This window comes from Culex pipiens, chromosome 2 (assembly GCF_016801865.2).
Source record: "Culex pipiens pallens isolate TS chromosome 2, TS_CPP_V2, whole genome shotgun sequence".
In the NCBI taxonomy this organism is placed as follows: Eukaryota; Metazoa; Arthropoda; class Insecta; order Diptera; family Culicidae; genus Culex; species Culex pipiens.
This window is the reverse complement of record NC_068938.1, coordinates 9,279,373-9,303,233: the sequence shown is the minus strand read 5'-3', so window position 1 is coordinate 9,303,233 and position 23,861 is coordinate 9,279,373. Positions and strand designations below refer to the sequence as shown.

The 23,861-nt window shown below is 37.2% G+C and overlaps 3 protein-coding genes across 10 annotated transcripts in view; 2 read left to right on the top strand and 1 right to left on the bottom strand.

Moving 5' to 3' along the window:
- LOC120412678 (paired amphipathic helix protein Sin3a) overlaps positions 1 to 12,073 on the bottom strand; it is a 31,038-nt gene extending 18,965 nt beyond the window's left edge. For 2 of the 8 annotated variants that reach the window (XM_039573246.2, XM_052708304.1), the window contains exon 1: positions 7,026 to 7,212. The gene's annotated coding sequence lies outside the window, so the exon portion shown is untranslated. Of the gene's footprint in view, positions 1 to 309; positions 620 to 1,148; positions 1,305 to 7,025; positions 7,216 to 11,762 lie in introns of those variants that run through there. The other 6 variants (XM_039573245.2, XM_052708305.1, XM_052708306.1 and 3 more) reach the window with 6 other exon arrangements.
- A 139-nt stretch (positions 12,074 to 12,212) lies between these two features.
- Positions 12,213 to 12,872, top strand: LOC120412679 (cytochrome c oxidase assembly protein COX20, mitochondrial). The gene is made up of 3 exons (XM_039573254.2): positions 12,213 to 12,385; positions 12,448 to 12,635; positions 12,696 to 12,872. The coding sequence occupies exons 1-3, from the start codon at positions 12,326 to 12,328 to the stop codon at positions 12,814 to 12,816; spliced, it is 369 nt and encodes a 122-aa protein (XP_039429188.1). The 5' UTR covers positions 12,213 to 12,325; the 3' UTR covers positions 12,817 to 12,872.
- Positions 12,873 to 19,085: 6,213 nt separating this feature from the next.
- LOC120412672 (uncharacterized) lies at positions 19,086 to 21,744 on the top strand. The gene is made up of 2 exons (XM_039573237.2): positions 19,086 to 21,100; positions 21,167 to 21,744. The coding sequence occupies exons 1-2, from the start codon at positions 19,191 to 19,193 to the stop codon at positions 21,600 to 21,602; spliced, it is 2,346 nt and encodes a 781-aa protein (XP_039429171.1). The 5' UTR covers positions 19,086 to 19,190; the 3' UTR covers positions 21,603 to 21,744.
- The last annotated feature ends 2,117 nt before the right edge of the window (positions 21,745 to 23,861 follow it).

Sequence of the window (23,861 nt, the reverse complement as noted above, 5' to 3'; positions counted from 1 at the left end):
TTTCGAGCTGCTGTTAAACCAAGAAATTATCACCCTTCACGTGTGCCACGAATGAGGACGAGGGTTAATTCGATTACATGTCTAAAGAAAACGGCTAAAACTTGTTTCACAAGAGAAGAACCAATAACTGTTGGGCCAAATTTAGTCAAATGACGCCCCACCCAACTGATTTTTCGACTTTTTTATCCACTTTTTTCGGACAACACTTTTTCGGACTGGCACCAGACGCAAGCCTCGCGGCCACTGCGTCACGTCGCACAGGGAGTGGGGGGAACTGACACGGACGGTTCTGGATTTTCGTGTACCAACCTGTATTCACATGACTGGAGACGATTCCAAATTCAAGTCACGACAAATATTGTTCGTAAAATTTGCTCAGATCTTTTCTCACAACGCGATTACCACGCATGCAGATTTTCAGCACTACAAAGTTTCAAGTTTTGCTCAGACCTAATCTTCACCAAAGAAATACCACAGAGTGTCACTCGAAACGGACTTGCCACTGCACTAGTCAGCTTTAGATCACTTTTTGGAACCAGTTGCAACCGAAATGGTCGCGAAAATTTCCACTTTTCCGATCGGCTTTGTTGCGCGTATCTCGCACTCGCCACTGCTGAGGAAAAAGTGAAGATTTTTTCCTGGCCTCACACTCTCAGACTCAGAGACTTGTCGAAGGAAAAACGTACACATCGCACATCGGACTTGAACATCGTCGTCGTATAGAGGAAGCTCTGTGAATGAAGACACGGTAGACACGGATACTGACGTAGTAAAACATTGAACCGTACAGCTATCAGCCACCAATACCATCAACCGGTTTGCCCGTATTGGTGGGATGTGGCCAACCAACACCGACGGACAACCCTGTAAAGTTCGTTCCGGTATTGGTGCCATCTTAAAAATAGCTCAAACAGGCTTGAAAATTTACATGTACTCCCTGTATTCCTCACAAGCCGAATGTTTTCTCTGAATCGCAATTCCCCCCACTGCTGCTTGCACCCCGCTCTCCCCCACTAACCGCCCCGTCCAACCCCCGCCGACACCGTAGAACGGAACAACCTTATTCAACACCCTTTACAGAGGAATCTCCAAACGACACTACCAATTTTCAAACGTTGCACAAAAACCTCCTCCAACTTATCACGCACCCAAGAATCTACTGTACCTGAACTCGAACAGTACACAAACTGGGAATCCTGCACTGCACTGCTCTGTGTGTCCTCCAACCAAGCCACGTCCTCACGGTAGACCTAATTTTTCAAACCGACCGACCGACCGACCAACCAACTCGACCCAACTCCACAAAGTTATGAGACAGGTCCTATTTTGCTATACTTTTTATTTACGTTTACATTTTTCAATATTGCTCTCTTTCTCTTGAATCGAGAAAAAGAGAGGGAGCGAGTCGTGCTCTCTCTCTCTCACTCAATATCTCTGCAACGGGACCAACAGTGCGAAGTAATCGAGGGGGTGATATCACGGAGTGCACGCAAACACACACACACACACACACACACACACACACACACACACACACACACACACACACACACAGTTGGGATAGGGTGGTTTAGGATCTACAAACCATGTCACCATGCTATTAGTGCTCTATCTAATCAAATCTAAGCGAATCGGTACATTTAACTGGCCAGGCATACTACGTTAAGTTAGCCGCAGAGTTAGCTCTAGACGAATTTCGATCTAAAAATTCAATAAAAATCCATTTTGAACCAATTTTTGATAATTAAAAAGCATCGGAACGAAGATCTCTTTCAATTTTTCAACTTTGGCAGTGTTTTTTACTAATATTTCCTATACTTTATGCAGAAATTTTTGTATTGTCCCATACTGTGCCTCTACGCAATTTGTAACAATTTGAATGATAATGGTATCATTCTATAGTTAAAAAAAAATGTGAAAAAAGCCACGAAAAATGGCTGTAAAAACATGAAAAAACTATATAGACAAAAGGTATTGATAGGAGGTGGTAAAATTAGCCTGATACCATAAAACAACATAAGTTTAACAAGATAAATGCAATTATAAATAATAAAAATGAAACAAAAAAACATAAAACAAGAGAAGTAATGTTTCTCGTAGAACAGAAGTTGCTCAAAATGGGATTTTTTTTAATTGGGTCCTAAAATGAAGCTTAGATTGCTGATATTATTGTTTCCAGCGATATAGCTTATTTTTTCTGAGTACAATGACCCTTTGTACGACCACAAAGAGTTTAAAATGGATTTTTAAATCAATATTGAAAAATTAACCTCGCGATCCTTCTTGACAGGAAAGCTCCTACTTGACAGTTCGTTCCGAGGGGACCATAGTTGATCCATCGAAAAAATGTTGTCTTGTCAAAAAAAAAAATTTGCTTTAAAATGAAAAAAGTGATCAGAAATGGTTTTTAATCGTGTTTTTTACCGTTGTACATAAAAATTGACTTAGGGCTTTAGTACCCAATTGGGCAGTAGAGGGTTAAAACGTGTAAACGAATCACAATAACTCCAAAATCAACAGGGATGAAAGCTAAGGTATTGTAATTATTCAGTCTTCAATGCGTCTATATTCTCTTGTACAAAGCTTGCTGTAATTCCTATCCAGTGAAAAAGTATGCTGGCATATCGACACTTAGACGTTTGATTGCAGCTTCTTAACGATGCACATCAACTTAGCCTTCTTTATGTGATTTATACATATTATTGGTGCGCCATTGCATTATAATGCATTGAATCATTACACACGTTAAAGCGGCCAGGCGTACTGCGTAAAGTTAACTGCAGAGATGATTCGTTGAAGTGCAGGGACGGTATTTGCCGATAGGCCTCCGCAGAGCTATTTTGATTAATTGCCTCCCAGTACCAATGGAATGCTTTGTAGAACATTGTTTTGTTCTAAACAGAATGCTGGGGACCATCCATAAATCATGTGAAAACTTTTTTGAAATCGAGTTTGTTTGGTTTAGTAGTTTGTAATAGTAGTCTTGTTTTCCACTATTATACCGCGAGGATTATAGATAAGTGTAATAAACTGGGGCAAAAAGAGACTAAAAGGACAAATTCTCGGATTAGTTTTCAAAAAGACATAAGAGCCATTGGTAAAGAAAGCCCTTTTTGCATCGGTTTTCGACCTTCTTACGATAGCCCAATTTCGATAATACTTGAGATAGTTCATCTACACGTCCTTTAAGTGCCCTATATTAAAAATAAATGAAATTTTGTTTCAATTTGGAGACAAACTAAAATTAGTGTCGGAGGTCGCGGTGGCTCTTACGGCCTTTTACGGCCTCACCCAAGGAATTGACAGCTGGGACAGTTATGCGACAGAAACACAGCAGACAGGAGTACAAAATTAAATCGATTTTTTTCTCTGTTTCAACTCTTTGAATATGCGATAATCATGCTTAGAACGGCAGTAAAGCTTACTGTACAGTCCAGACTCGAATATTCGGTGTCCTCGGAAAAATTTCACTTCCAATAATCGAATCAAGAAAAAAAAATCCTTTGTCTTGTTTTGGGTCGTTGAGCTCAAATTAATATGATCCCAAAAATGCGGATAATCGGATAATCGATTTTGGACTGTTAAAAAATGTTAATTTGGATGTTGTTAGTTCAAACTATTTGTTTTTGTAGGTCAAAGCTTTTGTTTATTAGACATTTTAATTTAACCTTTAATAATAGGACCTTTAAAAAAACACTCTAGAATTGTTCTTTTAGACATTCCTTACTAAATATATTTATTCAAAAGATCCAAAAGCTTTCTAAAACTTGTGAAAACCTTTGAACATTTGAATTAAAAAATCTAGAGTTTTGTTTAAAGGTCCTAAAAAACGGTTGTGTTTCACATGTTACACATGTTTTTTTACCTTTTCAATAAAAAAACTCTGGAAAAGTGTTCGTGAAAACACTGAGAACGATATCATTCGTAAAAGCAAACTTGACATTTCGTAAAATTTTAAAAGTTTTACATAAAAAAAATAAAGACCATAATGATTTGATTCAAATCACGATTTATTTTATGAATACTTTTAAACGTGCAAGTCATAAGCACTCTGATAGCTTTTTGTGAAATTTGTTAGCTGTAAAAACGATACGGTTTTATATTTGTAATTCCCCTCGTTATTTTTGGTTCAGCCCAGTTAACGAACAACATTCGGTGACTGGGCTACGTTCTCAGCTGTACCATGGTGTCATATCGTCAAAGTGTACGGATTTTTGCTCAGCAAGAGTTGGTAGCCTTACTTATGGGAGATTTACCACTCGAATTGGGTTGCGAAGATTAAATCTGAATCTGAATCCAAACTCGATTATCCGAAGGCCTTGGCGTGAAAGCCGTAAGAGCCACCGTGGCATCTGACACTAATTTTCGTTTTTCTCCAAAATGATGTTTGAATTTCATTTATTTGAGGCACTTGAAGGACGTGTAGATGAACATTTTTGATTTTGGTTTTTCGTAAGTATGTCGAATACCGATGCAAAAAGGACTTTGTTTAACAATGGCTCTTACGCAGGGTTGTTACGGAAAAGTCGAGAAAAAATCCGCGCCAGATCCGCGCCGACCCCAAAACCCAATCCGCGCGAAATCCGCGCCATATAAAAAAAAACCGCGACAAACATAGAAGAGAGTAACATGATGAATGCAATTTTAAACGAAAAAAGAATAATACAGAAGGCATTTGGATCAGTACCGTCAGTATCAGTTGTGGATTCATATCCCACCTGTACCAAATGGAACCTTTTTTGCCATTTCTGAAACAATATTAGCATTTTTTTTTACAACACTTTAAATATCGTTGCTTTAAAAACAAATTCAGAAAAAAAATTAAATTCGAAGATTTAAAAAAAATTAAAACCATAAAATAAATCACCAAATTATAAAATCTAGGGATTTAGTACTTGATAATTCTCGCCAAAACTTTACTCTGGAAAATCGAAACACGAAATTTCTATTATTTTCTTCTCTAAATTTCTCTAATCTTAAATATGACTCCGAAAATGATCCGAACTAAGAAAATGGCAAAAAATAATATAATAATTTGAAAATTTAATGATTTAATAATTAAATAATTTAATAATTAAATAATTAAATAATTAAATAATCAAATAATTTAATAATTTAATAATTTAATAATTTAATAATTTAATAATTTAATAATTAAATTATTTAATAATTTAATAATTTAATAATTTAATAATTTAATAATTTAATAATTTAATAATTTAATAATTAAATAATTTAATAATTTAATAATTTAATAATTTAATAATTTAATAATTTAATAATTTAATAATTTAATAATTTAATAATTTAATAATTTAATAATTTAATAATTTAATAATTTTATAATTTATTAATTTAAAAATTTCATAATTTAATAATTTAATAATTTAATAATGTAATCATTTAATAATTCAATAATTTAATAATCAAATAATTTAAAAATTTTATAATTTGATAACTTAAAAACTTTCTAAAAAAAAAAAAATTAACAAAAAAATCAATGGTAATATTTTCGTAATTTTTCAATTTAATAATTCGTTTTTTTTACGTTTTTTTTGAGTCTGTAATGTTTTGACAATTTCGAATTATGAATTCTATTTTTTTTTTATTATTTGAATATGTAAATTCTGAAATTTCAAATTGTTGAATTCCAGATTTCTTGTTTTTTTTTAATTTTAACATTACATTTCGCTTTTAAACGGAGATTTTAGCAGATTTCTAAGTGGATTTCGTCATGTTGTGATAATTGGGAGTAGAATCAATTCTACCTGAATCAGAGTGGCAAATTTTTTTTTTCAATAAATCGAAAATTAAAAAAAAAAAATTTTTATATTTAAAATTTTTTAGAAAATCTACAAAGTTTCATAGCTTCAAATTTTTAAAATTCTGTAATTTTTTCGAATTTTGTTATTTTGATTTTAATAAAATTGGTATTTTTTTGAATTGTTAAGCAGATGTTTAAAAAATAATGAGTTATAATGTTATGTTAAATTTATATAACAAATCTCAATACATTAAACAAAATTGCTCCTTGAAGATTATTTCAAAGTTTCGAAGAAAAAAAACAATCAATAATTTTTAGAAGAAAATTTTCTTCATTAACAACTTCTTAGAAATTGATGTTTTTGCACTCAACGAAAAAGATTGAATTTTTTTTATTCGTAATAATATTTTCCTTTGTAATTTGAAAGAAATTCTATCGTTCTCAATTATTTTGTTTATCAAAATTGCTATCCGCGCGAAATCCGCGCCTGAGCAAAATTAGCCAGCAAATCCGCGCCAGATCCGCGCGATCCGCGCCGTCCTGGTTACGGCTTTTTGAAAACTAATCCGAGAAATATTGAAAAAAAAATGCATTTTTTTAATTTTGCGGGCCATTCAAATTTGACTAAAATGAGGTAGAAAAAAAAATTGGTCGTGATTCGATTATCCGAAGTCCCATACAAAGTTTCAAGACTACGGATAATCGAATCTGCACAATACAAAATTGAATCGAACTCGGTTAAACAGAACCACCCTATGCACCACCAACTGCTCCCCCTTTTGCTCGGCCAGAGTACGGTTTAATCGCGGCCAGCTGAGAGTGAGAATGTGTTTGTGTGTGCGCGGTCGCCACACAACCCATCAAACCCCACACGTATATTTATTTATAAATATTACCCACCATCGCACTCACACACACAATCTCTCTCTCACTCCGCTCAGCGGCCGCCAGGCACGAACTTGCGCTTGTATTGGTGCCATGTTGCCGAGAGAGAGAGAGAGACTGGGCGAGAAAGAGACTTTGGTGGTGAAGAAAAATAAGTTAGCAAATAGAATTGCACCAATTTCTAAAAAAGGTCTCGAATTCTTATCAAAACCTGTCTCACTTTACCCAATTTCACTTTTTACCACTTGTCACGCCCCCTCACGAGTTCAAAATGACCACCAAACGGGGAAAACCGGACCAATTTTGAGGCCCAATTTGACACACACACTCCGGAGTGCGTCCCCCCGCGGATCTTGCCCAATTTTCAGCCACTCACCTGGACTTTTCCGCCGGGAAAACCCCGAAGACCTCTGACCACCACACCCGGGAACACTTTTCACCAAGAAAAACGCACTTTCACCCACGGAAAAGCACTGAAAATTGGCCTCAAAGGGGCAGTCCCGAAAAAGTGGACCGAGAGAAGAGGAGAGAAAAAAAAACGCACAATCGGAAAGAAACTTCACTTTGGCAAGACTCACTTTTCCAACAACCGGATGAAGACTGACCGACCGACCCGAAGTTGGCTGGCTGATGGTGGTTCAACGCTGGCTGCGATGCGATGATGGGAGGGATGATGAAATTTCCTATCCCGGAAGGTGAGCAGTGGAACGTGGTGGCGTTGGTGTTGGTGCGCGAGCACGGTGACGTCATGGGGTTTTAGTAGCAAGGTTTAAGTCAATGGTGGAAACTAGTAAAAAAAAAATTGTAAAATTTCGATGATAATTTGAACTAGTTATATTAGCTCAAGGTTAGTCGAATTGACTTTTCCTCTTTCGAAACATTAAATATCGTATCATAAAACGCTGTTTTTCGCACACAAAAAATAAAATTGATTAAAATGATCTAAATTGACTGGACTATAAATCTTATATTAACACTTCTTAATGGTTTATTAGGTTAGGGCGCATTATTTTACCACGCAATAACTGTACTTGTAACACGGGGCATAACCAATATTTTCTCAAAAGTTTAAATTTGCAATGGCAACCAACTGAAATTATCTTGGAAATTTATTTTTTTTTTATCTACGTTCAGAATCAATTTTGGCATGTGTGAGTTATTCGAAAATCTAGAGTTTTAGTGAATCTTTGGTGTTCAACTTAAGCATCGAAAATTTTCAAAAACTCAAAAGATTTTTAAATCAATCCCAATATGTTAAAATTGATTGTAAACGCAGGAAAATGCATTTTAAATTGATTTCAGTTGATTGCACCTAAATTTCCATTGAAATTTGGAAGTTAATTGAAAAAAAAAAATTTTTTTTTGCACCCTGATTTTTCGGATTAACATTAGACTAGTACAAATATTTTTAAAAGTTTTTGTCACCCCCCCCCCCCTCCCCTTTAAAATTGGCCCGAAAAATCAGGGGGCAAAAAAAATATTTTTACAATAAACTTCAAAATTTCCAGCTGAAATCAAATTAAAATACATTCTCCTGCGTTTAAAATCATTTTGAGCATGTTTGGGTTTATTAAAAAATCTTAAGATTTTTTGAAAATTTTTCGATGCAAAATCTTTTTTTTCGATACAATTTTTGTTTTTGTCAGATCTTAGATTTTTTGAAAACTAATCTGCCGTTCTAAGCATAATTGTCCCATGTCAGTTTTGGACGATTTTGACTTTATGACATTTTTAAGTTTAGTCTGATGTGTACTTTAAGAAAAACACGTAAAATCTGGTACTTTGTTCGGAAACTCATTAAAAACAACACCAAGTCTGTTTGTCCCATCGTTGTATTTCTACGCATAATTGTCCCACCAAGTATTTTCTTACACGGAATCTTTAGTTTTACGAAGCATTATGTCTTGTTTACCTGTAGTGTAGCAGGAGAATCAAAAATAAGGGTGATAACTTGCTAACTGGGGTGATTAGGGACACATAGGGCGAATAGGAATCCACGGGACAATTATGCGTAGAAACACCGAAATCGGTCGAAAAATTTCAGTCGCGTTTTTCTCAGTTGCACTTTTTTGAACATGGGACAATTATGCGTAGAACGGCAGTAATGATTGCAAAACAACTGAACTAGTGTAAAATGCATTTTAAAACACTTTTTTCATTTGAATGTGAAGATTATGGCTTGTTATTTAAATTTTTTTTTTTTTTGTTTTTTTGGCCCCCCCCCCCCCCCCCCCCCCTTGACCTCGGCCAGGGCCGAGGGATAAAAACTTTTTTAAATATTTGCATCGGCCTTAAATAGAATTTGTACCAGCCTTATACTAACATTTAATACCAACATTTTTTCAAGCATATTTTGATGAAATAATGCAATAGTTTTTGTAGTGTTCCAGACTATGTCTCTAACATTTTTTTCAATTTGAATAATAATAATATCGCTCTATAGTACAAAATCTGAAAAAAAAAACTAGCAAAAATTGCGAAAGTGAATGTAAAAACATGAAAAAAACTAGATAGGCGAAAGTTAATGACAGGAGGTAGTAGAGTAAGGCAGAAACAAACATAAACTAAACAAGATGAATGCAAATTAAAATACAAAAAAAAAAACAAACAAGACAAACAAGACAAACATAAACTAAACACGATAAATGCAAATTAAAATACAAAAAAAAAGAAATAAACAAACCGAAAAAAAATTTGGCAGTAAAGGGTTAAAGTGGTGCTTATAACTTTTGCTAGAGTTGTTAGATCTTGTTAGAGAGGTCTTTTCAATACCTGTTTTTACAATCTTCTGGCCTTTAGTCTAAATCTTTTTTTAAATCATAACTTTAGGGATTGGGACTTATGGGACCCCGAAACGAATCGTATGAGACCAAAACGGTCCAAATCGGTTCAGCCAGTGTTGAGAGAGAGATTTGCTCAGAATTTGATTCTGAGTGGATATGTGAACGTGAAGGTGGGTCTGAGGTCTGAGGTCATATTAAGAAGTTCATTTCCAGATTTTTTTGAAATGGTGATATAAGCTATTGTGTTCCATATGTTTTTAGGACCTATTAAAAAAACTCTACATTTGTAGAGTGATTTTATCGAGAAATTAAAAGTGAGAGTGTGTGCGTCCAACATGGAGTTAAACTTTTCGATGTGCCATGGAAAACGTAACAGCAACTTCACATAAAGTTTAACTCCATGTTGCAGATTTTACATAGCCTTCCTCAGTAAGGTGAGGAAGGCAAAACTGAAGTAAAAAAAATATTTTAAGCTATCTTTTTTAGAATATCATGACTTAGCGGCAATTTTTTTCCATACTTTTTTCAAACAATTGTTTTGAAAATAGTTTTTGTGTAAAAAAAATTAATAAAAACGGCAATATCATTTTTTCTTAATAGTCCTTATCACCTGCAACTTTGCTGAAGACACTAAACCGATCAGGAAATTCTTCAAAATTTATTAAAATTGTATGGAGACTTTTATGGATGAACCCAACATGACTCCTTCGGTCACAGTTTGAGCAAAATAAAAAAAAAGAAAATAAAAATGTGCGAAATCGGCCGATTTCGTAGAGAATGGCTCAAGTACTTCTTGATTCTAAACCGGATTTTACATTTAAATGCGACGTTAGAAAAATAGTTTGACCGCGGTTGCATGCTTCGAAAATGTTTTTTTTTTTATCATAAAATTGACAATATGTATTGCTAAATATTTTTGTCTTTGTTGGTTCATTGCTCCATAGTTGCTTTTTAATACTCAAAAACCGAAAAATTAGGTTTTTAAAAAAATAGTGAAATCATGGTTAAATAATTCGTGGTAATTCTGCTTCTATTTTTTTCCAAATGGAAAAAAAATCCTTTCTGAATGTTGAGTTAACAGTTTACAATCGATTTAAGCCGTTGCTAATATTTTTCAAGTCTTATTCAAATCGGCCAGAAAATCAAGGGACAACCAAGGGGTTGGAAACTCTTAGAGCTATAATTATTATGTTAATCAGTATATCAAAATATATGTTAGTATACTTATTATTTCCTTTACATATCGCCAGTATGCTTACCAATATACTGAGAGTATCTTAAAATACTAACAGTTTATTGCTTTTCGGTTAGTATACTAACAAGTATACTGGAATATCGTTAATATACTCAGTATTCCTAAGTAATATTAGAGTTTCCAGCCCCTTGGGGACAACGTGTTTTTTTTTTCAAAAACTTAACATTTTTAATGGAAATAGCATAAACCACGTAAACACTCAATTCAGACTAAAAAAAAGTAATTTTGTATGAAGCGTAGCTCGTTAAAATATTTATATTTTTGTCAAATTTCGTCAATACATAGATTTTTTGATTAATGATTGTAAAACAACTCTAGAGATTTTATTTTAAAAGGTACTTTAAATACAGACAATTTGAAAGCTTTTAGAAAAAAAACTTTATAACTGCTGGTACTAGTTTATAATGCGTTTTACAACCTTTTCTTTTATTTCATTTAAATAGCCTGTTATGTAAATATTTCAATTTATTTTTTTGATTTTAGTCAGAGTCGAGGGACATAAACTTCCGAAAATATTTGCAACATCTTTTGTTTTCAAAGGAACATTTTAATTTTTACTATTTTTTTTTTTTTTGCTTTGATATTGAAGATTGTATATAAAAAGAATGTTGATTGGCGTTGCAGTAGACTAAAACTTAAGCAACTTTTATACAATTTTCAATTTTTACAAAAAATTGTACAACTCACAGGTGACTCCGCGTAGAATCCCAAAACAAAGTCCCACACCTGCAAAGCACACGAAACGCCGCCGTGGTGGTGGTGTTGGTGCGCTGTTGTTGTTTTTGTTGTTGTTGCATGTGCTGGTGAGTGAGGTGCGAGCGAAAGATCTTTCTTGCGCGCCCACCGCGAGCGCGACCGACGAACGAACGAGAAAAAACAAAATGGCGCGAGCGCTTGAAAGCGAAAAAATCCAAAGCAGCAGTGGTGAATGCCTCTCACTCATTTGCCTGCCACCCCCTCGCTCTCTTTCATTCCACCCTTCCCTAAATGGAATCGTCGCTTCACGCAAAGGTTGAATTTTGGGTGGAAAATTCGATTTTTGTTTGAATTTGATTGAATGATGAAACGTACTCACCGCAAAACAAAGCTGGAATCGCGAACCACGCGTTTTACGCCACTTTTTCACATGTTTTGCACGGTCCCAAGCCGATTTTTTTCAGATTGTCACACCTAACCTTCAAGCAAAATATTTTTTTTTCTCGCACCAAGAAAAATAACTTTTTGCACAACGAATTCCCGATTTCACTTCAACGTCACCGCCTTCCGGCGAGCACTTTTCACCGGTTTTCACTGTCACGCACGGGCTGGACACGGTTCGACACCAGAAACTTCCAAACTTCCGCGAGATCAACACTTTTTCCACTCCATTCACAACCACAGTAGGCGGTCAAATCGTGCTGTTTGTGGCTTTGTGAAATGAAGAGTGCGGGAAATGCGATGCGCCAACTTTGGCGGAGGAAAAGTCTGTACGCGTGTCATTCCAGAAAATCTGTAAGATGACTGTCATCTTTTTTGCAGCGGGGCTCACCCACACAACACAAATACAAACAATCCCGTTAACACAGCTGTCACAACACAATCAGCTGGTGTTTACATCGCGGCTCCCCGTTACACAAAGTTGCACAATCCCCGAGCACGATGACGGACAAAAAGAAGGTTGATTTCGACGCCCTCCAGGCGGATTCGCCACCGGCACGGGTGAGTTACTGAGGACTGCGTTGATTTTGAGAGAAATTTAAAACAATTATGTTTCTTTTTAGTCGTTGACCCTGTTTGGGCGCGACCTGAGCCAGATGCCCTGCTTTCGGAACAGCTTCCTGTACGGCATCAGCTTGGGCATGGCGGTCGGCTTTCTGGCCTTTATGAAGACGTCTCGGCCGCAGATGTCCACCCACATTGGGTTCGGGACGTTCGTGGGCACGACGCTGTGCTATTGGTTTCCGTGCCGGTATTTTATTAAATTTAATGTGACTTCAAGACTTAGTTTTAAATGAGTTTAATTTTTCAGATATAACTGGTCAAAGCAGCAGCGGGAAGCGGACATGCTGCAGCATTTAATGCAACAGCAAGCAATGTACGAGGGTTCGGCAAAGGAGCGCGAACTGGATCAGAAGGCGGAACGAGCCTAGTTTGTGTTAAAAATTGTAGATTTTCTTTTAATATACATTAATTAGGCAAAAGTTGACGACTTACTAGTTTTATTGCAGCTTTGTTATAAATTATTATACATTAATCAACAGTTACACCATCAACCCGGGAAATACTCCGCCTTCGGTCGCTTCCTCGGCTTCGGTTCCGGCTTGGGCGCAAACACAATCTTCAACTCTTTCACCCGCTGGTAGTAATACGACAAACTGGCCGGCTTGGCAACGCCCAGCTCGGCCTGCCGCCGCAGGTATTCAATATGCATCTTCTTCCTGCTCAAATCCGTCGCGGACAGATCCAACGCCCCGCCACTCTCGACGTGTTCCGGCGCAAAGTACGACAGCAGGTCGCTGTCGACGGACTCGCGCAGTTCGATCTCCCGCGCCGTCTGCTCCCGTCCCCGGCCCCGCCTGTCGTAGATGGCCTCGCCGAGCTCGAGCTGGTGGGCGCGGTAGATGATGGAGCTGCTCTTGGCCTCGTACCCGATGGTGTTGAGGAAGAAGTGGGCGCAGACCTGGTGATACTGGCCAGAGCTGTCCATCAGCCGGTACGAATAGGTGCAATCCTTTCGTTTTTCCTCGCTTTTGGTGCGCCTCCGCTTGACCGAGTGCCGCTCGGTGTGCGCCAGGACAAACATCCGCTGGTCGCAGAATCCCGCGGACCAGTACTCCTCGTTAATGCGCTGGCGTCGCTCCTGGGTTAGCTTCGCGTTGCAGTTGAACATGCACTTGCAGTCGGTTTGCATCACGGGGTGAGATTGGCGGCGTTTAATTTTGTTGCTGACCCGCTGGATGAACCTTTTCGGGTACTTTACGGGAGGATAACCCTCGGGTAGCGCTTGAACTACGGGTTCTGCGGGTCGTTTGACATTTTTTCGCTTCACTGGCTCCTTTGTCGGCTCTGCGACGTTGATCAACTGACTAGGTTGAGTTTCCTGAGGATACGGTCCCAAATATTCCTCGTGGATAATTTCTACCTTTGGCTCCTCCAAAATCCCTTCGCTTTCTTCATGGCCACTTGAATGAGAGTACTGTTCGAGGTATTCCTCCGGATAATCGCCGTCCTGCTCTTCATCTGAGTAGTCAACGACTTCCGGTTGAGGCTCCTGCTTGACCGGTACGAAATTGTAGTCCATTTGATACGGCGCACTCGGAAAAGGCTCCACAATTGGTTTGTACTCCACTGGATAGTACGGCAGAGTTGGTGGTGGCTGATACAGCTCCCTCACCTCGCTGACAACCTCTGCTTCTGTGGGTTGTACCGGCGGAGCCGACGACAACGGACACGGTCGCTCCGGCAGCTCGAAATCATCCATCTCCACGAAATGAACATCCATCTCGTTCAGAACCTGGTAGTAGAACCCGTAACTGCATGCTTTGCCTCCCTTTCTCTCCTGTTTAATCTTAAAATCGGCGTGCATAATCTTGACCGTCAACTGCGTCGGCAAATAAAGCGCCGTCGGCCCGTACTTTGCCCCTTTATGGTAGGTTCGCGGCGCGTACGACAAAATATCCTCCCAAATCGCATCAAACAACGGCCGTTCGCGCTTCCCACTACGGTCAACCTTCTTTTGCGGCAAGTGAGCCCGATAAATCAAAGTGCTGCTCTTATTCTTATACCCCAACGTCCCCAGGAAGAACGCACAGCAAACCGCGGCCAATTCCCCACCCCCGTCCGCCAAATAAAACTTGTACGTAAACGCCCGCTTCAAATCGGCCGGTTCGTCCCCCAACGGATCGCCCTTCACCCTCCGCCGCTTCACCTTCCCCTGGACCGTATGCGCCTTCACGTACTCCCGCTGCTCGCTGTACTTCATGGCCCAATACGCCGCATTAAGCACCTGCCGCTGCTCGTCGGATATTTTCGCCGGACAGCCAAAGTAACAGTTTCGGCACTTTTCCTCCACGACACCGCGTTTCTGGATGCGTTTCTCGCGGGCCTCTTTACGTTTAATAACCTGCGATGGAGGCCCGTCACGGCGGGGTTTGTTCTGGCGACGGCGCCTTTTGACCGCGGGAACAGCTGGGTTCGGTACATCGGGATTAGGGAGGATCGCTGGAACAGCGACGGATTCGCTGGCTGCAGGTTCGCGGTGATCTTCGTATGGAATTTGAGCGGTTGAGTAATCTCTTAGGAAATCCAGGTGAGTAGACATTGTGGAATCGTTATGCCCTACATTAAAACTGATTGTTTTAGAAAATTCTTGATTGCAATTTTCGAACTTTTTAGCTTGAACTGTTTATGTTTACATATTCAGAAAACTGTCATTTTTGTATTACACGCTAAATTCGACTTGCTTCGATTGAAAAAAAAAAACACAGATTAATTTGTAAAGGATGAAAAAAAGCCTCAAAAACGCCCTCTCTACATTAAAGAGCATATTTGCTACAGTTTAATACCTCAATTGGGTCCTAAAATGAAGCTTAGATTGCTGATATGTATTATTGACTACAGCAATAGAGCTTATTTTTCTGAGTACAATGACCCTTTAAGCGACCGCAAAGGATTTAAAATGGATTTTCAATTCAATTTTGAAAAAAATACTTCACGGCCCTTCTTGACAGAAAAGGTCCTACTTGACAGTTCGTTCCAAGGGGACCATAGTTGATCCATCAAAAAATGTTGTCTGGTCAATATTTTTTTGCGTTAAAATGAAAAGAAGTGATCGGAAATGGTTTTTAATCTTGTACATAAAAATTTACATAAGGTTTTAGTAGCCAATTCATAAATTTATAATTTCTTAAACCCATAAATTAATAAGTTCGAAAATCTTAATAAAAATCTTAATTTCCTTAGTAAATTCTTAAATTCCATAATTGGGTTCTAAAATTAAACTTATTGTTTTGTTCACAACGATAAAGCTTGTTTTTTAGTACATTGACCCTCTGTACGACCGCAAAGGATTCAAAATTGATATTAACAAACATGCTAAATAGGGACCATCCACAAACCACGTGGACACTTTTTTGGAAATCTCAACCAAACCTCGTGGACTCGTGGACAATTGTCCATACAAAAAAAACTTTTTTGTATGGAGCGTGGACAATCGCCATACCCCCCCCCCCCTAAAGTGTCCACGTGGTTTATGGATGGTTCCATATGATTATCAATGCAGAAAATGCATTTTAGGTTGTTTTCAGTTGATTAGACTTCTATTTTGGAATTTTTTAGGAAAATTTTTTGTTGCTCCCTGATTTTTCAGGCCAATTTAAAAGAAAAGGGGGGGGGGACATCAAATTTCAAAAATATTTGTAACGGCCTTAATGCCAAAAAAAATTGACAAGACAACATTTTTTCGATGGATCAACTATGGTCCCCTTGGAACGAGCTGTCAAGTAGGACCTTTTCTGTCAAGAAGGACCGTTAAGATATTTTTTAGAATTCAATTTAAAATCCATTTTCAATCTTTTGCCGTCGATCAATGGGTCATTGTACTCAGAAAAATAAGCATTATCGTTATGAGCAACAATAGGACCTTTTCTGTCAAGAAGGACCGTTAAGATATTTTTTAGAATTCAATTTAAAATCCATTTTCATTCTTTTGCCGTCGATCAATGGGTCATTGTACTCAGAAAAATAAGCATTATCGTTATGAGCAACAATATAACAAATTCAAACTTCATTTTAGGACCCAGTTTATGCCGTTGCAAATATTTCTTGAAGTTTATGTCGCTCAACACCGAACACAGACTCCCTCTCGACAAAACATTAAAAAATAAATGTATAAAAAATTAAATTACAAGCCGCGTTTAATTGCTTTTTGAGTGTTTTTAAAACCGCCTTAAACCAAGGGTATTCAAAAACACAAAAAAGGAAAAAATCAAAATTTTGATTATTGGACCTTTTTTATAAAAAAAACACCAGAGTTGTTCTGCAATCATGAGATTTAAAACGAATTTGAGCATTGACATAAAAAACTTGAGTTTTTTTTGCGTTACTCTACATAGGAAAAAAAACAAAAAGTAAATATTGCTAAACAAGTTATACTCCGTTCGTTTGACAACAGTTGGTGTCAAACCATAGGGGTTTGAGTGTTAACGCAGGATAATGCATTTCTAATTGTTTTCAGTTCATAAAACTTGTTTTTTCATAAATTTTTAAATAAAAAATGTGGTCTCCAACATTTTTTTTTAGTTAAAGAATTTATATATTCTGTTTTATATAAAAAAAAAGAATTTTAATATTTAAGAATTTTTAGAATTCAAAGTTTTTTTTTTAAAGGTCCTATAAGTTTTTGTCTTTCATATGTTTATAGGACCTAATAAAAAAAACTCTAGAATTTCAGTATTTTAGAATTTCAGATTAAAGTTTTTTTTATTAGAACCTTAAGTTTTGATTTTTTTTTTATTTTTGCATGTTTTATTTTTTGAATTAATTAATTAACTTACGATTTTTTTATACTAAAAATTATATTATCTAAATATTCTATTTTATATTTATGAGGAACTTAACAGTTTAATGAATTGTTTTTGTTATTTTGTAAATTTTGGAATTCTCTAATTTTGACATAAACTTCGAAAAATATTTGCAACGGCCCTAAAATAATTTATTCTCTATTTTTTTTTATTAAGGCTGGTACAAATATTTTTAAAAGTTTTTGTCACCCCCCCCTTCAAAACTGGTCCGAAAAATCAGGGGGCAAAAAAAATATTTTTACAATAAACTTCAAAATTTCCATGAAAATTCAAGTGCAACCAACTGAAATCAAATTAAAATACATTCTCCTGCGTTTAAAATCATTTTTAACATGTTTAGGTTTATTAAAAAATCTTAAGATTTTTTGAAAATTTTCGATGCAAAATCTTTTTTTTTCGATACAATTTTTGTTTTTGTTAGATCTTAGATTTTTTGAAAACTAATGATTGCAAAACAACTGAACTAGTGTAAAATGCATTTTAAAACACTTTTTTCATTTAAATGTGAAGACTATGGCTTGTTATTTAAATTTTTATATTTTTTATTTTTTTGCCCCCCCCCCCCCCCTTGACCTCGGCCAGGGCCGAGGGACAAAAACTTTTTTAAATATTTGCATCGGCCTTATTGAATTTTTTATAATTTTGGTTTCCTGATTTAAATTTTTTTTAAAGGTATTTCGGATTTTTAGGAATGCTTTAATTGGATTACATTTTGAATTTGTTTTTTTTTTTTTCAATTAAATTTTTGGATTTGATAATTAATTTTTATTCTAAAATTTTAATTTAATTCTGAAATTGGGTCCTAAAATAAAGCTTAGATTGCTGATATTATTGTTTACAGTGATAAAGCTTATTTTTCTGAGTTCAATGACCCTTTGTACGATCACAAAGAGTTTAAAATAGATTTTTAAATCAATTTTGAAAAATTAACCTCTCGGTCCTTCTTGACAGAAAAGCTCCTACTTGACAGCTCGTTCCAAGAGGACCATAGTTAATCCATCAAAAAATTGTTGTCGTGCCAATATTTTTTTTTGCATTAAGGCTAGTATGGAGATCGGAAGGAAAGGGGTCAAGAAACAGCTTTACGAACAGCAAAACAAAGGAGAGGGAGCGTTTTCTTGGGGCTTTTCTTCACCCTCTCTGGCTTGCTTTCGCTGCCGCTGCTGCCCATTTGAATTTTTTCTTGACCGATTTCTTCCGAAGTGCATACACCGCTTTAAAATGAAAAAAAAAGTTATCAGAAATTGTTTTTAATCGTGTTTTTTACCATTGTACATAAAAATTGACATAGGGCTTTAGTACCCATTTTAAAATATTAAATATTATTATTTTGATTTATTTCGAAGATTTGTTGGAACCAGCGATGGAATAATCATCATCAAAAGAAAATCATTGGATGTTCATCAAGAGAAAAAATCCGAAGGGAGCATGCTCTCCTCTCTCGCGCACGAAAGATCGGTAAAAAGAATCTAAAAAAATCATCATCTTGATTATTCGGCGGAACATCTCTTTCACTACTACACTTGCAACTATAATGTTACACGTCGGAAATTGTCCTGTAACATTTTGTAGATGGGCAATGTGTGTAAACAAAAAATAATTTTGAGTTGTGCTGACAAGGAAAATCACAAAAAATCATCAGCAGATTGATTTTCAGGGAGAATTTCGGGAGCGATTTTCTTTTGCGTGATTTTCCTCCTCTCTCTTTCGCGGGTGAAAAAAGTTCGCAAGCGAAATTGATTTTTTCACGATTATTCCATCCCTGGTTGGAACTGTGCTGTTTAATTGAATCTGTGTCCTTAACCTTTTACTTAAAATCAAAGCAAGCCGATTTTATCGTGTACCATGACAACCCTTGCAGTCGTAAACATCAACAAAAGGTCGTAAAAGTTCTGTCTGAAAATCAATTTGATAAAATTTTGATTAAAAAATAAGTGGCCAGGATGTCTGGCCAATCGCTGGATTTCGTTCCTGACTACAAGACTACACTGAAAGTGGAACCTGATCTAGAACACCAGCAACATCAACAGCACGTAGAGAACCTGACAGTGGAATCGATATCGATCATCAATCCCGTTCCTCCGACATCGAGCATCCAACCCGGTCCATCAGCAAATCCAGATGGCAAACCGACCAAGAAGTCCCGCAAGAAGCGAGTGCAGATAACGCGGCGGGAGGCGGCCAGGCAAGCAGCCCGGGAACGGCGCCGCCAGGGTCGACAGGTCATCAACGAAAAGTGCGCCTGTCATCTTTCCTGCGGGGAGAAGATCTCCGAGGAACATCGGAAGGTGCTAAACGAAAAGTACTGGGCGATGGACCTGAAGGAGCAAAAGGCGTTTGTAAAGGCGCACTCGGAGCCGGGTCAGGTCAAGAGGCGTCGGGCGCCGATTGATCCGTTGGGCGGTGGAGCGGAGGTGAAGAAGGCGTTCACGTACTCGTTTCGCCTGCCAAACCCGGAGGGCTTGTTGCTGTCGGTTTGCTGTACGTTTTTCCTGAACACGATTGGGTTTCGGCAGGGTTGTGGGAATACGATCTATCGGACGCACATGAAGGACATTACGCAGGACAAGAGGGGGAAGTACGAGCGGGATCGAACGCTGCACGATGCCGTTTGGGACGATATTCTCTCGTATGCGCCGCGGACCTACCACAAAGGGTCCAAATACAGTGCGACGGCGTTGTATTTGCCCACGCAGCTTAACGCCAAGATGATGCACGCGGAATTCAAGCAGAGACAGGAGGCGTTTGGACGGAAGGGCGGGAGTGGAAGCTATTACTGTTCGGTTCTGCGAGAGATGGACGTCCACTTTGTGGAAATGGATGATTTTGAAATTCCGGACAGGAAACCGATTCCGGTGATGGTTAAACCCAAAGAAGAAGAGCCTTCAGTTGAACATGTTCCTGATGTAGACGGTTCAGCGATGGTTCAGCAGTACGAGCAGTGTCCTCCTGGGCCGGTACACCCGTACCATCATCCTTCAGCGGTGGCACCGCTTCATCATCCGTATCAGATAGAGCACAAGCCGGCTGTGGTGCAGCATTATACAAGCATTCCGCCGCACCTGGATGTTCCTCAAAACTATCACATACATGTCGTGAAGCAGGAACCGTCATACTACGGAGCACACATGCATTCGATGCCCTCGCATGAGTCACACTATGCTGAACACGACGACCGTGACGACTACTCGGAATCGTACTCCAACATGGTCGAAGAGCACGGTTATTCCGTCGAATCTAGCTACCACGACACGGCCGGTAACGTGATCAATCCGGAAGAGCCCAAGATCGAAATTATCCACGAGGAGTACGCCGCGTGTCCGGATTCGTACGAAGAAAGCCACGACTACGAGTCTCAAGGTCCTTCCGATCAACCGCCAACGATGCTATCCGAACCGCCGGAAGAACCTGCCCAGAAAGTTCCGTCAAAGCAGAAGCGCCCCAAACGACCATCAGAACCACTTCCAGCAATCCTACCGGAAGGTTACCCGCCGGTCAAGCGAACCAAGCGCTTCATCGCTCGAGTCAGCAACAAAGCACGCCGGCGTCAATCTCACCCCGTGATGCAGCTGGACTGTAACTGCATCTGGAACTGCAAGGACAAAATCAGCCTCGAACAGCAGGAACAGATCAACGGCCAGTACTGGGACATGGGCTATTGCGACCAGCGGCTGTTTATGCTTGAGCACACCGAACGGCACTCGATCAAACGCAGGCGGGCCAAGGCCAAGGAAGAAGGTCCCGCCAGGAAGGGTTACACGTACTCGTACAAACTAACCGACAGCAGCGGCCAGTATCAGAGCGTGTGCTGCCAATTCTTCCTCAACACGCTCGGATTTGGCATCGGTTCCGGGTAAGTTGAAAAAAAATTGACCACCGAGACACCATCAGCCTAACAACTTCATTCCCCCACTTCCAGCAACGTAATCTACCGCGCCCATCAGGTCGAGCTGAGCGTGGCCATCAGCGACAAGCGTGGCAAGTTTGCCCGCGACCGAACCCTCCGCAATCTGGTCGACGACGACATTCTGTCGCACTTTAGCGCCGAGCAGCAGGAGAGTGGCCGCCTCGATCTAACCGCAACCGAGTGGACGCCCAAGAAGCTGTACAACGTGCACGTGAAACGGCAGGCCGCCCTCGGCAACGACAAGCCGGGAAGTTTTGCCTTTTACTGGCGCAGGACAAAGGATCTGAAGGTGATGTTTGCGCCGCGGCCGGAACCGAAGGCTGGTGGAAGTGGCGCCAGTAGGAAGCCGCGGGCGAGGCCCCAGAAGCGACCGGCGACGCAGCAGCATCCGGAGATAATTCCGCAGCCGGGAGGGGGGTATTTGTACGTGACTGGTGCACCGGAGTAGAGTTCGCAGTGTCTCTGAACTCGACGCTTTTATTCTAGTGATTATTTATTGAATGTTTAGTTGATAGAGCAGTGGTGTTTTCTACAAGTACTACAATAAATGCAATTATGAAAAATCAATAAAAAAAAAAAATAGTTTTCTAAAATTGTACCAAAGACATGTTACCTAGAATTCCAAGACATGTCCTAAACATTGGACCTTTTTACAAAAAAAAACTCTGGAAAAAACTCAAATTTAAAAAAGTCTGAAATAAAAAAAATAACTCAAGAATTAAATAATTTGAAAAATTAAGAAAATAAAAGATTTAATCCAAGATTCTAAAACTCTGAAACTCAACATTCTATAATTCAAAAATACTAAAATTCTGAAAATTCCTACATTCCCAAATAAAATGCTTACAAATTCAAAAATTTTGAAATTCTAAAATTCTTAAATTCTCAAATTCATTAATTCATTAATTCTTAAATTCTTAGATTCTTAAATTCTTAAATTCTTAAATTCTTAAATTCTTAAATTCTTAAATTCTTAAATTCATAAATTCTTAAATTCTTAAATTCTTAAATTCTTAAATTCTTAAATTCTTAAATTCTTAAATTCTTAAATTCTTAAATTCTTGAATTCTCAAATTCTCAAATTCTTAAATTCTTAAATTCTTAAATTCTCAAATTCCTAAATTCTTAATTTTTTAAATTTTTAAATTCTTAAATTCTTAAATTCCTAAATTCTTAAATTCTTAAATTCTTAAATTCTTAAATTCTTAAATTCTTAAATTTTGACCATCTGGAGTGAAATATTTGCGAGGACTTCGGATAATCGAGAATTTCTCAAATCCTTAGTTTTTTTTTATATTTTGGAATTTAAAAATTTCTAAAATTAAAAAAAAGTTAAATTGTTCAATTTTAAGATTGTGGATTTTTTTTTTGTATTTTTGATTTTTTTTCCAAATCTTTATATCTTGGGAATCTTTAAATTTTGAACATTCTTATTTTAATTTTAATAATTTTTGAATACTTAATGAGAATTTTTAGAATTTCAAAATTAAAAAAATATATATGTGTTTTTTTGCAAAGTTTAAACGGATAACCGAGAACGAACTGTACCGATTAGTGTGCTGCCCACGGGGACGCGCTGTCTTGTTTTTGCATGCTCATTTTCATTTCTTTTGTGCCGCTGTTTGTGTGCTTGGGTGCGTGGTTATTATATATAGGTGAAGGGATTTTATTAAATGATCATTATATTGCATTATTATATTTATTTGATTATATAACCACACTATATTTTACACTTAACACATAATACAAAACACATAAGAAACTGTAAACAGGAGCGTTTGGTACGGTATGTCCACGCATCCTTCCTCCCCTGTAGATTCTGTGAAATGTGATCCGTTCTCAGTATCCTCTCTGCGGTAAACACAACGTAGTAGGGCTGGCCGCTTTAATTTTTGCAATACATTTTCGGGTGTTCTCGGATGTACTGCAATTATTAATAATGACAAGAAAAGTGCTTGGGGCGTTATCTAATCACAAGACTTTCCAGCATGCTTTCATCGGACTGGCTGCGTTTGTGTTAGATTAGATTAGATAACCGAGAACGAACTGTACCTATTCAAATTTCTCAAATCCACAGTTTTTTTTTTATATTTTGGAATTTAAAAATTTCTAAAATTAAAAAAAAAAGATAAATTGTTCAATTTTGAGATTCAGTTTTTTTTGTACCTTTGATTTTTTTTCCAAATCTTTATATCTTGGGAATCTTTAAATTTTGAACATTCTTATTTTAATTTTAATAATTTTTGAAAATTTAACATTTTTGGATACTTAATGAGAATTTTTAGAATTTCAAAATTAAAAAAATATATATGTGTTTTTTTGCAAAGTTTAAACGGATAACCGAGAACGAACTGTACCTATTCAAATTTCTCAAATCCATAGTTTTTTTTTTATATTTTGGAATTTAAAAATTTCTAAAATAAAAAAAAAAGTTAAATTGTTCAATTTTGAGATTCAGTTTTTTTTGTACTTTTGATTTTTTTCCAAATCTTTATATCTTGGGAATCTTTAAATTTTGAACATTCTAATTTTAATTTTAATAATTTTTGAAAATTTAACATTTTTGAATATTTATTTTTTGAATGTCTATATCGAGAATTTTTAGAATTTAAAAATTTAAAAATGAATATTTGTGTTTTTTTTTTGCAACGTAAAGTTGAGAATTTTTAAAAATTCAAAATAAAAAAAATATTTGTGTTTTTTTGCA

What these genes read in the sequence shown, in the direction of transcription:
- LOC120412672 (XM_039573237.2), top strand. Translation starts at nt 19,191, where the DNA reads ATGTCTGGCCAATCGCTGGATTTCGTTCCTGACTACAAGACTACACTG. An exon ending in GGATTTGGCATCGGTTCCGG is followed by an intron (nt 21,101 to 21,166) that starts GTAAGTTGAAAA and finishes CCCCACTTCCAG; the next exon opens with CAACGTAATCTACCGCGCCC.
- LOC120412679 (XM_039573254.2), top strand. Translation starts at nt 12,326, where the DNA reads ATGACGGACAAAAAGAAGGTTGATTTCGACGCCCTCCAGGCGGATTCG. An exon ending in CGGATTCGCCACCGGCACGG is followed by an intron (nt 12,386 to 12,447) that starts GTGAGTTACTGA and finishes GTTTCTTTTTAG; the next exon opens with TCGTTGACCCTGTTTGGGCG. An exon ending in TGCTATTGGTTTCCGTGCCG is followed by an intron (nt 12,636 to 12,695) that starts GTATTTTATTAA and finishes TTAATTTTTCAG; the next exon opens with ATATAACTGGTCAAAGCAGC.